At 42.2% G+C, this 15,548-nt stretch overlaps 1 protein-coding gene across 1 annotated transcript; it reads left to right on the top strand.

The window, feature by feature from the left end:
- The first annotated feature begins 1,460 nt into the window (after window positions 1-1,460).
- OAT (ornithine aminotransferase) lies at window positions 1,461-14,594 on the top strand. Its single transcript, XM_027726424.2, has 10 exons — window positions 1,461-1,542; window positions 5,120-5,346; window positions 6,268-6,492; window positions 6,620-6,715; window positions 8,091-8,218; window positions 10,010-10,132; window positions 10,802-10,930; window positions 11,779-11,892; window positions 12,649-12,793; window positions 13,708-14,594. The coding sequence occupies exons 2-10, from the start codon at window positions 5,148-5,150 to the stop codon at window positions 13,866-13,868; spliced, it is 1,320 nt and encodes a 439-aa protein (XP_027582225.1). The 5' UTR covers window positions 1,461-1,542; window positions 5,120-5,147; the 3' UTR covers window positions 13,869-14,594.
- The last annotated feature ends 954 nt before the right edge of the window (window positions 14,595-15,548 follow it).

The raw sequence follows: 15,548 nt of genomic DNA, 5'->3' as shown, positions 1-15,548 counted from the left end.
CCATCCCTGAAAGTGTTCAAGGCCAGGTTGGATGGGGCTTGGAACAACCTGGGATAGTGCAAGGTGTCCCTGCCCATGGCAGCGAGTAGAACAAGATGAGCTTTAAGGTCATTTCCTACCCAAACCATTCTATGATTCTTTTGCAAAAAACCAGCATGTATTTATCAAACACACCTCACAGTTCCCTTTCAATGTCCAGATCTTCTAGTTACAAAACACTCTCCAAGTGTAATTTAGACTGGGGAAAGGTCAGAGTTGTGCTGGCTCGTTCCAGCCTGTCCCTGCTCACCTGCTCAAAGCTCCTGGACCTCACTCCCCCCACACCTCCCTCCCTCCTTCCTTCCCACTCAAGGCATCAGGGTGTGAAGTTTGGGGCTCCATCAGTGCCATTCCATGTGGAGAAGGGCAGCCTGTCCTTGGCAGGCCATGGGTGTGCTGGATGAACCGTGGTGGACTGGGGAGGAGGTTGGCGCATCCTGTGTATATGTCAAAAAACACCCGGCAAAGGAGCTCCGTGAGGAATTCATTAGCAAACTTAGTGAATCCCTGACTATTATTTTTTGAATTATTTTATTGTTAGCCATACATAAAAAGATGGCGAAAAACTCACGCAAAGCTTTTCTGAAGAGGTAGGTCAGGGCTGGGCTTCTGTGGTCCCCACAGAGCACTTCTCATGGCATCCTTCCAGTTCCTGGATGGAACTTACAGGAAAGATGGGGCAAGACTCTTTACAAGAGCATGTAGTGATAGGACAAGGGGGGAATTGAAAGAGAGTAGGTTTTGATTAGGAAAAAAATATTTCCTATGAAAGTGCTGAGGCCCTGGCACAGGTTACCCAAAGAAACTGTGGCTGCCCCATCCCTGGAAGTGTCCAAGGCCAGGTTGGATGGGGCTTGGAGCAACCTGGGCTAGTGGAAGGTGTCCCTGCCCATGGCGGGGCATGGAACTGGATGATTTGAAAGTCCCTTTCAACCCCATCATTCTACGATTGTCTGATCCCATGGGAGCAACTTGCAGCTGCCAGCAGCGTTACCACCACCATCCCAACACAGTTCCCATTTCCTAGTCCCTCTCAGTTTTTACTCAGTGCTCGCCCTTTCCTGCAGCACCTTCCCCGACGGGGCCAAGGGCTGGTGACAGCGACCCGAGGGCGCTCGGGCAGGGCCTGGGGGGCTTCACCTCGCCGAGGTTTGTGGGGGTTCTGTGGCCACAAGGACTGTTCCTGTGCTGGTTTTGGCTGAGATAGAGTTAATTTTCTGCACACTGGCGAGTGTGTTTTGGACAGTCCCCGGGGGCAATTCGGCAGAGGGGAGCGGAGCCCCCGCTCTGAGGGGCGGGGAGAGCCCCCCCTACCAGGGCCGGGGGGCGGGGCCGGACGCGAGGGCCGTGGCTGTCAATCATCCGCAGCAGCCAATCGGCGGGCGCAGCGGCGGTGACGTCAGGCGCGGGGCGAGGAGAAGTGACAGAGATCCGCGACTATCCCCTCCTCTTCGCCGCGGGCCCCGGCACCGGCAGCACCTCCGGCAGCGCCTCCGGCTCCAGGTACGGCCCGCCCGGCCCTCCCTCGGCGGACATTCCCGCCTCCCGCGGCCCGGCAGGCTGCGATCCGGCCCCGTCGCCAAGGCCCCGTAGCGCTCCCGCGGGTGCTGTGTCGGTGCGGGAGCGGGGGCGGTGGCAGCCCCGTCCCTCCGCTGTGCTGTGTCAGGCCCGCGGTGCCGCAGCTTTGCCTCTGCAGTGTCTTTGGCTTTGGCGGGGGGATGGCGAGCGGGATCTCCTGTTTCACTACTGGGTTTATTGCTTTTTAGTTTTTTTTTCTTTTGCTGGAGAAAAGGAGGCTCGGGGGGACCCTCTCGCTCTCTGTGACACCCTAACAGGAGGGTGGTCGGGCTCTGCTCCCAGGGAACAAGGGACAGGATGAGAGGAAGCGGCCTCAGGCTGTGCCAGGGGAGGTTTAGGTTGAACATCAGGAGGAATTTCTTCATAGAAAGGATAATTAGACGTTGGGAGGGGCTGCCTAGGGACATGGTGGAGTCATCGTCCCTGGAGGTGTTTAAGGAGAGACTGGACGTGGCAATCAGCGTTCTGATCTGGTTGACAAGGTGGTGTTGGGTCATAGGTTGGACTTGATGATATTGGAGGTCAGTTCCAACCAAACTGGTTCTGTGATTCGGGATTCTTCTCTGCCAGTTTAGGTCCTGAGCTGTTCCTGATGTCTGCAGAGGTAGCTTGGCATGTCCACACAGCTGTCCCTCCTGCTTGTCCCCTGGAACACTCACCCCCTTTCATTCAGCTGGTAAAGGCAGCGGTGTGGCACTGATTCCTCTCTGCTGTATCAACATGACTCTGACTGGTTTTATGTATTTGACAGTATCTGCCATTTACCTTGGGGTGTGCTTCAGTGTCTGTCAGGGTTGGGGACGTACAACCACTCAATTTACCTGTGAAATCACAGGCACTAGCCCCTGTCTGGATATTCTTGCTTAACAGCTGAGCAGAGTTGTTCAAGTTTTCACAACTGTGTTTTGGGTGATTCTTCTTTTCTGATGCAAGAGCTTTTCCACTTGGTGTAATTCCCTGGCTTCTGATTCCTGTATTGCCTGCTGCAGGGCACGATCATATTTCTCACTTCCTCATGGTTGGTAACAAGATTGGGTTTCTTCATTTGGTTTGTTTATTTTTTTTTTTCCTTATTTTGCCCCTTGTCTTTCCTGAAATTTCTGTTCGTCTTCTCTCATGTATCATCAAAACCAGATTTTTCTCCACCTTTTAACTTCAGATTAGTCTTTAATTCCCAGTTTCACTCAGCCCTACTCCATGTAATCTCCTAAAACCTTGGATAAAATGGTGTGGTCTCACTAGCACAGTTTGCAGGGCATTTCTCTTCGTGGAGGGGAAAGCCCTTTTAAAAAATTCTGATTGCTATTTTCCAGCCTCTTTGAAAGAAGTAAAACAGGAACCTCAAACTGGGGATCTGTAATTCTTCATGCAGAAAGGTACCTCTCTGATACAGGGCAGATGAGAGTTTAGTTTCTTTACTTCCATTATTTCAGGAATGTCTGGGAAATCTGCAGAAGCTTGTGACAGGATTAGCTGCTGTGCCATGGAGGTGTACCAGGGGCCAGGCTGTCACAGACCAATTACATTTTAGTACTTAAGCAGGTTGCAATTTTGTGTGGTCAGAATTTTTTCTTGCACAGAGAATTATTTGTCTTTTTTGTTTGCAGAATCTTTGAATAACCATCTTGAAAAGTATTAACACAAATGTCTAATATTTAACAGCTGGAAACGTGCCCAGAGCTGTGCAGCTGCTGTTCATCTCCTGCTGGAATGGAGACTATTGACTCTTCCTAAACTCCTGGATTTTGGTAGTTGATTTTAGTAGGTGGAGAAAGTAGTCTTTTGGCTTTGGTTAGAAGTGAGGAGCAGCAAAGTAATACCTGAGGAGTTTGCTGAAAGAAATGCCTCTCTGTTCAAGGGGACACATCCACGGTGCTGATCTTTTCCAAAATAAATCCATGACTTAACACTTCTGTCTCTGCAAGGAACCTGAAATAACAGCACCCTTGTGTAAACCATCCTTGCGTTCTCTTGTTGGCATTTAACACCTATATTTTGGTTAGGTTTTATGATATGATTTGGTTGGGTGCTGCAGCAGTGTCAAGGCTGCTCAGCTCTTCAGTTTGCTGTGGAGTGTGATACAGAGGAGGCTGCATTTCATACTCAGAGTACTTATTGTAATCTGTGATCCTCCTTTGGGGCTTAAACCATTTGACAGCTTATAAATGTGATGTTCTGCAAGACTAGAATCTTGAGCTTTGAGAGCTGTTGGTGGCACTGTGCTGTTCCCTGCTGTGAGGAGAGCTTGTTTGGACAGCTTTAAAAGTGCCAACTCACTTTTTCTTCTCTGGGATGTATCTTTGTGTTGTCTGAGGTGCAGGCACAGAAAAGAAATCCAAGTGCATTTGTCTCATGAAACCCTCAGATTATCATGGGTGGTAACAGTACAAGGTTGTATGTTCAGGGAAAATTGCTGAGTTTACTAAGAAAATAGAGAGTGCTCTAATAATCATTAATATCTGACATATGATTACTTTCCATCTGTTTTTTGATCACAGAATCCCAGAATGGTTTGGGTTGGAAGGGACCTCAAAGCTCATCTTGTTCCAACCCCCCTGCTATGGGCAGGGATACCTTCCACCATCTCAGGTGGCTCCAAGCCCCATCCAACCTGGCCTTGGACACTTCCAGGGATGGGGCAGCCACAGCTTCTCTGGGCAACCTGTGCCAGGACCTCACCACCCTCACAATAAAGAATTTCTTCCCAATATCTCATCTGAACGGACCCTCCTTCAGCTTAAGTCCATTCCCCCTTGTTCTGTCCCTCCAGGCCTTTGTCCAAAGTCCCTTTCCAGCTCTCTTGGAGCCCCTGTAGGCACTGGAAAGGGCTCTAAGATCTCCCCAAAGCCTTCTCCTCTCTGGGCTAAACAGAATGATGGTCTTAAAAAAGTATTAACACCGAGTGCTTTATATAGTTGGCAGCATTTTAAAATCCAGAATGCAATTTATGTAAAAAGTTACAAATTTCGCTTCTTAAAGCTGATCTCAGTTAAAACTAATCAATCATTTATCACATTTGTTAATATTATCAACTAAAGGTGATTTGTGTCCGGTACTTCTTCCCAGTATTATATTATTTACTTTCTGATTTTGTGACAAGGTTGGTCTTACAGTAGTCTTTGGCAGAAAAAAGGCATTTCAGTAGAAAAAGAAGTTTGATGAACTTAACTTTCTTATTGTAGTTTATATTAGTAAACCAAAATTAAGGCACAGTGAAAAAAGAGCTCTTACAGGAAAAATGGTGTAACTAGTTCATAGACTCGGCGAGTCACACAGCTTAGTTTTCTTTCTGTTTCTCTGAGTGTGCATTAAAATAGAAAGAAAATACTAGCTTGAACTTAATCCCACGTTAATTTATACTTCACGTAAGCCTTCTTGCTTGAGTTGCAGAAGAGTTGGGAAACCCGTAATCCTGGCAGTAAAACCCCTTCAGTCACACCGCGCGTTTCGTCCGAAGCGTCGTTAGTGCTAATTATTAACTGTCTTTATTTTTCCCCCTCAGATCTATATCAGAATACCCGAGGTCCATCATGTTTTCCAAGCTGAGCCGCCCCCAGAGCATTGCTGTTCTCTCTCGAGGTCTCCACGCATCCCTGAGTTCTGCTGCCTCAGTTGCTCCCAAAAAAACCGTTCAAAGGCCCATCTCCTCTGAGTCGATCTATGAACGTGAGGCTAAATATGGTGCCCACAACTATCACCCGCTGCCTGTTGCTCTGGAAAGAGGGAAAGGTATTTTATTTAGGTTTCCCTGAGTGTTGTAGAGGAGATGTATCTGTGCAGGTGGGATGGGATCAGTTTCTGAACCTTTGTTGGGTATTTTTTTTAGGGTGGAATTGAGATAATCGGTGAAATAAAGACAGCTAATTGTTGGTTAGAGAGCTGGATCATTGTGCATAAAACCATCTGATAAAATGGTGATGTCTCTAAAATATTTTATCTAAATAAAGGTCAAAGTTCTGATAATCTCCAGAATAATTCAGCAGGAAAATTGTCAAGCAACTTTATTTCTTCTTTTGCCTTGTTTGGGGAGGTTTGCTGTTAATGTGAACATGAAAAGGTACATTAGAACCCTATTTAAGTCCTTGTGTACTGTTCCTGTATTATTGCTTAATTTAAATTTACTCTGGTCTTTAATTATCTTTAAGGGGCTTTTTTGTCCTGTGAGTTTATGTTAAAATACTATCAGCATAGTGATCCAATAGTTTCTCTTTTTCAGGGCACATTTTGACAGCTCAGAACCTTCAGCTTCTTGAATTTTGAGATTATTTGGGTTCTGTTGATTTTGTTCTTTATTTTATGACCTCCAGTTAATTGTCTTACAGAAGTTTTCTTCTCTATCTACCTTTTAGTGCCTAAAACAGAGACTTGGAGGGGAGATAATAGTCTGATATTACTAACTCCATGGAATGGCAGCTTTATATTGGAAATGCTTTTTTTTCTTGTTTCCTTATTTATACTGTACTAGTTTTGTTGCTCGTGATCTCCTTGTCAACTGATTATTTTCTAGAGGCCCTTTCAGGAATGCCCTCAGGGATAGAGAGAATACCATTTAATTTGGCCAGGTTGTGTTGTAACCCTTAGTTTATACCATTTAGTATTATCTCATGTCATCTTTTATTTTGTGTATTGACCATATGTTTGTTTTCCCAGGTGTTTATGTGTGGGATGTTGAAGGTAGAAAGTATTTTGACTTTCTGAGTGCTTACAGTGCAGTTAATCAAGGTCACTGTCACCCAAAAATCGTGGATGCTCTGAAAGCTCAGTCTGAAAAACTAACCCTGACATCCAGGGCGTTCTACAACGATGTACTTGGTGAATATGAGGAGCTGGTCACCAAAATGTTCAATTACAACAAAGTTCTTCCAATGAACACAGGTGAAGAAATGATTTCATTTCCATTTTATTTCTCGTCTGTGAGGTTCAGCAGCTGTGATACATTTGGTACTGCATTGATGGCCTCTCTCATGTACGGGAGTGATCATGATGCTGCTTTGTGTTTCAGGAGTGGAAGCTGGAGAAACTGCCTGTAAACTGGCTCGGAAATGGGCATATACTGTGAAAGGAGTCCCAAAATACAAAGCTAAAATTATTTTTGCAGGTATGTAAAGTGTTAAAAGCTGATCAACTTCTTTAAAACTCTGTGTTTGAGTTGAGGCATTGAGGAGGAAGAGAGCTCTGGACACTGGATTGTTGAGAGGCAACCTGAAGTCACGTGGAAAGTACACTCAGTCCTCCACGCTCTTTTAACCACTTGAAGCTTAGTATCTTTTTATTCTTAACTGCTTGTCTTTTATATAACTTTTTTGTGAATTCACTCCTCAAATTGCTACCTCTCATAGGTTGCACAGTAGGGTTAAACCTGCTTCCCTCTCAGGCTTCACCCTACCAGTGGTTTTCTTTGCATCCTTGAAGTCTTCCAGAGATTGACATTAACCCAGTAAAGCCATATTGGAGTCTCGATCATATAATGAAAGTAAAAGCAGTATTGCTGAAGTAAATATTGGGCCCTGATTCTCTTTTGAAATAGTTCCTCCCTTTACCTGCCTGCTCTGCTTGGCTCCATAACAGGGAGAAGTTACCTGCCCCTGAAGAGACTGTCGTGCTTAGCTAAATAAAAAAATGGAAAAAACCCCATATATAATAAGAAAATCTGATATATGTATATATGTATAGTGTTCTTTGGTTATAGATAAAATATTCTCGTCAGTGCTAATGTTGTTCAATGATTCTGTGTTTTATTAAACCTTTCAGAACAAAGCTTACTACTTAAATATTGACCTTTTCCCTGAGGTTGCTACAGCTGCAAATACTAGTTTTAACTTCTGGTACATATAGTACTTGAACCATAAGTGCCATTAGGCAGCATTTGTAAATTACAATTCATAGTTGAATATTGCATTATGTTTTTTGGGACTGAATAGAGATTTTTTTAAAATTTCTTCTGGGAGTTCTTTGAACAAATGTACTTCTCTGTCCTTTTCTTCTATATATATTTTATTTTACTCTTCATATGTAAGTGGGTTTTTCTGGGCCTTTGAAATGCACAGAGTGTATTTTCTGATTTAGGCTTAGTAGCAGCTTTATTTTTAGGACTTAAATTAGGAATGGTGTTCATTTTCCCTGCTATATTTAATAAGTAATATTTACATAAAAGCTGAACATCTTCCTTAAAAAGATGCTATCTGACTTATTTTCAATTTTTCAGACTACTAACAAAATTTAAGGAAATTATTTTGAATAAACTTACCAGGTCTTAGAGTATAATTTTATTTTGTTTTTTGATATATTCTTTTGATATAGCAACACGGTATATTTATGACATCAATACAAAATGCTAACAATTAGAAGAAGGATGATAATATGCTGATGTTAGATAACTTAAAATGCAGTAACAAATGGAAAGTATGATGTCCTTTAAACTGTTCTGGCTCTTGATCAGTTTTGTAACAATCCCCCTCTCTTTTTTTTTTCAGCTGGCAACTTCTGGGGCAGAACAATGTCTGCCATCTCCAGCTCTACTGACCCATCCAGCTATGATGGATTTGGGCCCTTCATGCCGGGTTTTGAAGTGATCCCATACAATGACCTCCCAGCTCTTGAGGTATTTGACAATTTTATCATTTTACAATGTCTGTTTGGTAAATAATAAAGCAAATCAGAAGCATATCCCTTTGACACTAAGATACGTGTGTCTAGATTTATTTAAGAAATATATATGTTATTGATGTGCATAGGAAATGTGTGTAAATTCTGCTTTGGTTTTGATTTTCAGTTTTGCTTTAGGATGTAAAAGAAAAACCACATGGTCTGTTTCCTCTCACATCTCACTAAGATGTTCAAGGTACAAATGAAGAACAACAGATAAACCATAATGGAATTCAGATCAGTAGCTTACATTCCAAAAGTCAGGACTTGACTTCTGAAACTAATACCTTTAGCTACTTTTCTCAGAAATGCTGTGCATTCTTCAATGACTAGATAACTGAAAGAGAATGGGTTTAGATTGGATATTTTGAAGGAATTCTTGGCTGTGAGGGTGGTGAGGCCCTGGCACAGGTTGCCCAGAGAAACTGTGGCTGCCCCTGGATCCCTGGAAGTGTCCAAGGCCAGGTTGGACAGGGCTTGGAGCAACCTGGGCTAGTGGAAGGTGTCCCTGCCCGGGGCTGGGAAGTTGGAACTAGATGGGCTTTAAAGGCCCTTCCCATCCAAACCATTCTGTGCTTGTGTGACTGGAATTCACACAGTTGCAAATAAGTATTTCCATTTCACAGCATCCTTAAAACCATGCTAGGCTGGTGTTTCACTTAAGCTGCTGAAATGCCAGGGATTCTGCATTTCCCTGGGTTTCCTGAGTTTTGTCCTGTCAAGCTGTTGGAGAAGGTTGACCTTGATTTTTCTAAAATTTTCCACCTTCATAATGTGGGTTTATATATTAAAGGGTATTTTGGGCTTGGTGGCAACCACGGGGTGCTGGAACTGGGACCTGGGAGGCAAGAGAGTTCCAGCCAAATACAGATAGTCCTGAAGGGCTTGGAATGTTGGCATTGCCACTTTTGTCGTAGAATCACAGACTGTTTTGGATTGGAAGGGATCTTAAAGATGGTCTTTTTCCAGTCTGTTACCTGGGTACATCATCTCCGTGAGCAAAAAAGTTTCGTTGGTTCTGCTTCATACAAGGGGGTGGGCTGTGGAGATTGGAGGGATTGTAGGACAGGGTTGATTGTCTCCTTAGAGTTTGGTTAGAATGAAAACAAAGGTCTCTCAGTGTTTTAGTTGCAGTGTGGAAAAGCTTGCTCAGGTTTGAACCTACATCAGGGTGCCCATTGTGAAAGGCCTGTAAATGTTTAATGGCTTCATTAGAGCTGAATCCATTCTGTTTATGGGGCCATACTGAGAAAAGCTGTAGTAAATTCATGCTGGGAATCATCACATCTCTTGTGTCTCGTGGACTTCTAAACCTTTTTGAACTTGATAGTGCAAGAATGTACCTGTGGACTTTGCTCTAAGGTAAAATTGTTCTGGAGAGGCTCCATTCTTTTTTGTTTGAGGGGAGAGTTGAGCAATTGTTTGTCTTGTATGGGGTCATGCAAAACTGAGGGTATTTCTGAGGTAATTTATGGACTGATCTGATAATCTGCTTATCTGAGTCTGCAATTTTTAAGGTTTGTACCTTCCCAAGTGAGCACAGCAGCTCATTTTACAAGGCAAATAGTGAAATTGTGTTGGAACTGAAATGGCACTCAGGGATAACTGCTTGACATAAATACCATTATCGTGCCTTAAGGAAAAACACTGGGGCTAGGATTAGGTTCTGCTACATGTGTTTTCCAAATTTGACCTGAGTAAAGGCTTTTTCTTTTTGTCTTTCCCACCCATATGTCCATTTTTACAGCGGGCCCTTCAAGATCCCAACGTGGCAGCTTTCATGGTTGAACCAATTCAAGGGGAAGCAGGTGTGGTTGTTCCTGACAAGGGTTATCTCACAGGAGTGAGGGACCTCTGCACAAAACACAATGTAAGGAATTCACTGTAATAGTGTGGTTTGAACATTACTATGTTTACTGCTGTATCTTGTAAGGTCATCCTTATATACTAGGTGTAGGACTTCATATATGATTTAATAATCTCCTTTTATTTCAGTGGAATAGGGCAGGGATATTTCTTGTATTTCCTGCTAATACCTTACCAGAAAGTACTTCTTAGCAGTGCACATTTTTCACTATTTCTTACCACTGTCACTGGTTTAAGTTACTGATGAATGTTCTTGAACTGCATTTATTTTAAATTAATTTAGCTTTTAATTTCTTTCTCACATTCTAAGTTTCTTGGGACCAAAGCAAATTACTGCAGTAATTAATAATTACCATGGCTATTAGGGGCCCTTGTTGGTGGAGTGCATAAGTGCCAAGAATTTGTAACAGTAGTGGGTCACAGAGTGAAACACTGAAGAAAATGGTTATCAGTGATCTCTGATTTAAAAATCAGTGGTCTCTATTCCAACAGAATTCAGTCTTAATTTGCAAGTGCTAGTCATAATTCAGAGGAAGGTATTGACATATTATTAATAAAGTTGTCTTTATTATTGGTGTGATACCTCAAAAAAAGAGAGCTGTATTGTTTGAACTGAGTTAGGGATGGGAGTGAAACTCATTGTCTGATCTCTGCTCTTTTTGTCTCTCTGAAGGTTCTGTTTATTGCTGATGAAATACAGACTGGTTTAGCCAGAACAGGGAAGATGCTGGCTGTTGACCACGAAAATGTGAGACCTGATATAATTCTTCTTGGAAAGGCCCTTTCTGGTGGCTTATATCCTGTGAGTAACAAAGAAATACCAATAATCTGAAATAATATCAAATTATTCAAACAGTTGTTGAATAGTGATTTTTTTTAGTCATTAACACTGAAAATCTACCAGTTGGAGGAACAATAACTCTGATATTTGTTGTGCTTGGAATTTGTTGTTTACAAGATTAGCTATGATTTATGACCAGACAGCCCAACCTGTGAGAGATACATAATAAAACAGTGGAATACCTAATACTACCTTTTTAGCTGAAATGGCTGTTTTTCTGTCAGGAAAATAAGTGTCCAGTAGTCAGCTTTTCATTATGGAATTTCTGGTTAGTCTTTTTTACTCTTCCTGGAGAGTGAGTTTATCACAGCCTTGCTGTGATTAGTTTCTAGATGAATTCTGTAGAGGATAAAATATGTTAAAACACACATTATGGAGCTGTTTTGGAACAACTGGCATGATTTCATGTGTTTGGCATGTCTGCATGACTGATTTTATCCTCTTGGAGTGACTTAAATTCCTGCTGATTAGGCTGGAAATTACAACAACTATTTTGGCTGATTGAAGGTATTTCTGAGTTGTTAAACCAAGTGTTGAAGCTTAAGGTCTTGAAATAATATTCAGTTTGGAGAAATGCCTCTCTGCTGTAGTTGGGAGTTACATGTTACCACTATATCTAAGTGTATTTAAGGGATTAATTAGGGGATTGCCAGATCTTCTCTTCTGTATACAGAACTGGGAGTGTAAATGTAATTTATTACCATAGGCTAAAAATTTCCCGAGCCCTGAGGAAAAGTTTGCTTCAGAGATATTAAAGTTTACTGTTTTAAATATGTCTGTAAGTGAATTTGCTGACCTCCCCATTTTAGGTCTCAGCTGTACTGTGTGATGATGAAATTATGCTGACCATTAAGCCTGGTGAACATGGATCTACATATGGAGGAAATCCCTTGGCTTGCCGTGTGGCAATGGCAGCACTGGAGGTTTGTGGGTCGTGATAGAGCTTTGGAATCCAAAGAAAAAAGTGTGTCACACTGACATGATCTTTGCTTAAATAAATGATACTATTTCTTATGCTTTAAGTACAAATGGAAAATTGGCAGTGGTTATCTGCACAGATCACAAAACAAATTCTAAAGTTTTTGTTGGAAGTGTGTCCTAATTCCTGTGTTCTTATGGTCTTAATGTCTTAAATGTCAAAATAAAATTTATGTAGAGGGAGTTTCAAGGCACTTATGTAAATTTGGTCAAATAGCTTCACTAAGTTCATGAAGACACTTTGAAATTGGATTATATTGGATATACCAGCAGAGGCTGCTGCTTTATGAGCCTGATAAAATGTGTGTGCTACTGGAGCTCAAACAGAAGCTAAAATGTCTTGTCCAGAGTGTGTAGTTTAATTATTCTATGACTCCTAATTTAATTATTCTGTGACTGGTTGCAGGTCACTCAGAAAGCCTCATCAGATCTGGAGAGATTAAGAATCTTTAGAGCTTTACTGTTGACTTGCAAATAACTGCAAATGGCAGTTTTGAACAAAATTTCAAAAATACTATTATTTCTTGTAAAAATGAATGAGTAAAGGCTTGATACCAATCTACTGGGATATGCAGCCTTTGCAGTGACACTGGCTGCAACAGCTTCTGTATCTCAGTAGCTGTAATGTCATTTACCCTTCCAACATGGTACATAAAACAAATGTGGTGCCCTTCAGCTGACTAGATCTGACTTCCCTTTAGGTAATTGAAGATGAAAACTTGGCAAAAAATGCAGAAATAATGGGTAACCTACTAAGAAATGAGCTCATGAAGACGCCGTCCAACATTGTAACTGCTGTGAGAGGAAGGGGGCTGTTAAATGCAATTGTAATCCGGGAAACCAAAGGTGAGGAAATACAGTCAGCTGCACCATCACAGCATGAAAAAGTACTTTTCAGCTTAAATTGTAGGTGGGAGATGGTATATAGGCATCATGTTTGTGTTCAGATCTTGGCTATAGTACTGTAGTACCTACCGAAAATTTATTCAGGTGTGTGCTGTTAAAAGTAAGTGGTTTTAATTAAGGCTGAACAATTTTTTAAAAATCATTTGAATTCTTTTATGATTTGATAATGTTCAAACCTGATGGTGAATCTGCCTCTCAACAAATACCCTTTTGTCTCCTCATTGGAAGAAAACTGACCACATTTGGAACACTAGTTTTTGCCAGATTATGGAAGGATTGGCCAAGGTTGTTTTTTTTCAGGATGGTTAGAATAGTGCAATGAATACAGGAGGGTACAAGGAAGAAAAAAGTTAATGACTGAGAGTGTGTTTCTAGGGATTAACACCTCGAATTATATCAGAAAACTGGATATCAAGGCTCTTTATCAAGGGATAAAGTGCTGTAGGGAGTTGGTGTAATTTTCTAAGACGTGCACATGACACACTGAAATCCAGGTTGCACAAATGTGGCTTTGTCCCAAGTCCTGTCCAGATGTTCCTTTACCTCCCCTTTTCATGGCTCCCCTTTTTTAAATGTATTGCTCCATCTAGACAAGCACTGAGCTGTGAAGGGGCCAGAACTCTCTGTGTGCTGGAGGCAAACCTGTGAGACAAATCCCGGAACTTTGCAGCAGTTCTGCTCAGTGCAGATTCCGGGGAGCTGCTCGGAGTGACTCCGTCTGTGAACACACTCCATCTCACTGCTGGATGGCAAACACAGAGTCTGGCCCCACACACCACGTGCTGCAGTTGTGACACTTCTTCTGCTGTGGTGTAAATGCCCTCAGTGTCCTGTTCTCTCTCCTGTCGTTGCAGACTACGATGCCTGGAAGGTGTGTTTGCGGCTCCGCGATAACGGACTCCTGGCCAAGCCCACTCATGGGGACATCATCCGTCTGGCACCACCACTGGTGATTAAGGAGGATGAAATCAGAGAGTGCATCGAAATAATTCACAAGACCATCCTGTCTTTCTGAAAAACGTGGCTTTTACAGTCTGTCTGCTGACTGCTCCGAGGTGCTGTGCTGAAATGTGTGCGATGAAGGCCTGCTCTTGAAGCAATCATCTCTCGTTCCTTTTATCTGAGAGGACTTGTAGCTGTATCTTTAAATTATAGTGGCTCGATAAAGAAAATACAGAATGATTTTAAAGAGTTTCCAGTCTTGGAATACTTGGAAGTAAAGTGGTGAGGCGCTGTTCATCTACTACTGAACAGTCGAGTCAGAATGTTTGAGGGGAGATATCTGTAGAAATGTGCTTAATTGCTGAAAGTCCTGGCCACAGTTTAAATTGTGATTTATATCTATATTTTACTAAGGGTTGTCTTGCACTCTCATGTCACTCTCCAAAAACATTTGGCATTTTTGCCCCCCGGCGAGATGTCTGTAGGAAGGAAGCACTTGTCATTATGGATGAAATTTGTGTTTCTCATTTGTAGCTTGAAAAAAAATTCTAATGCTGAAGGTTTGACAAACTGGGTGTTATGCTGGTGAACTTGAGAAGCATCGAGCTGTGTTCTGTGTGTACAATATTTTGATTGTATGACAAGAGATGCTGTTTTCAAGCCTGGCCTCAGTGTTCGGCTTTGCAATCTTGTAAAATAAATCTGAGCATATATATCTGTTTTTACTGTTACAAAACTTTCTATGATTGGGATGTTTATATTAAAACATGCTTTGCATTAAAAAAAAGTTAACGTGCAACTAAGATACTCAGTCTATTCAAAAAGCACAAAGCTTATAGAAACTTAGAGTTTTTAATACCTAGCTGGTTTTAGCTGAGACTAAACCCTGATTAATCACTGTTAGTGCAAAATGTTCCCTTTGCTGAGCATAGGGGTTAAATACAGTCACATGTTCATAATGGGAAGTGGCAAATAATCCCTTGGTGTTTTAAAGGCAGCTTAGTTCGTGGAAGTGAACCAATCTGCTGGTTGGCTCTCAGAACCATTTACCCTCCCCTTGGTTTGGGTGAGACAGAATGATTAGTCATCTGTGGGTGAAGGAAGACTGATTTCCATTTGGAAAAGCCTCATTGTTGCAAGGGGTAATGTGTCACTGGGACTGTTATTCTTAGGAATAAGAAAGAAATGCAGTGGGGTGTTGCTGAGGAAGTTTGACATTTCTGAGAGCTGTGCTTATGGAACCTGATTGGGAAGGAGGGAAATAACTGAAGGAAACCTCGGTGTAAACAGCATTTGGTCTCTGAAAGGACTCCAGCAAAAGGTAAACCCCCAAACTCCTTGGCAGCCTGAAAGTTTACTTTTTTAGAGTAATAGGGCTGGCAAGGATGAAGGAGATGATCAGGTCTGTTCCCCTGGCCCAGTTACAGCTCTGTCAGTGTTTGCCTGATTGCCTGAAAGGGCTGGAGGGCAGAAGACTTCACTGTGTGTTTTAGTGCTTCCCTGCCCTTACTGGCAGCAAGTCTCCTACCACATCTGTCTGTTTTGCTGCCCATTACAGTGTCCCTAAGGCCACAGAGAACAGGTTATTTTCCTTCCATGCAACAACCTCTTACATACCTAAAGTCTGTTACTGTTCTTGTTTCAGTCCTTGCTCCTTCTCTCATTAAAATTTTGAGTATTTCCTGAGAGACAATGTTTTCTAGAGCCCTTGCTGTGCTATTCCTGCAATTCCCTGCTCTGCTGTGCCCTCAAA

The sequence above is a fragment of the Pipra filicauda genome, unplaced genomic scaffold, assembly GCF_003945595.2.
Source record: "Pipra filicauda isolate LSUMZ 115617 unplaced genomic scaffold, ASM394559v2 scaffold53_size3534045_pilon, whole genome shotgun sequence".
Classification (NCBI taxonomy): Eukaryota; Metazoa; Chordata; class Aves; order Passeriformes; family Pipridae; genus Pipra; species Pipra filicauda.
Note: the sequence above shows the minus strand (reverse complement) of the source record. Positions and strands in the feature narration are given on the sequence as shown.

Bases quoted from the DNA above. Each gene is read 5' to 3' on its own strand.
- OAT (XM_027726424.2), top strand. From the start codon at position 5,148: ATGTTTTCCAAGCTGAGCCGCCCCCAGAGCATTGCTGTTCTCTCTCGA. The intron at 6,716-8,090 runs GTATGTAAAGTG...TTTTTTTTTCAG, and splicing joins AGCTAAAATTATTTTTGCAG to CTGGCAACTTCTGGGGCAGA. The intron at 11,893-12,648 runs GTTTGTGGGTCG...ACTTCCCTTTAG, and splicing joins TGGCAATGGCAGCACTGGAG to GTAATTGAAGATGAAAACTT.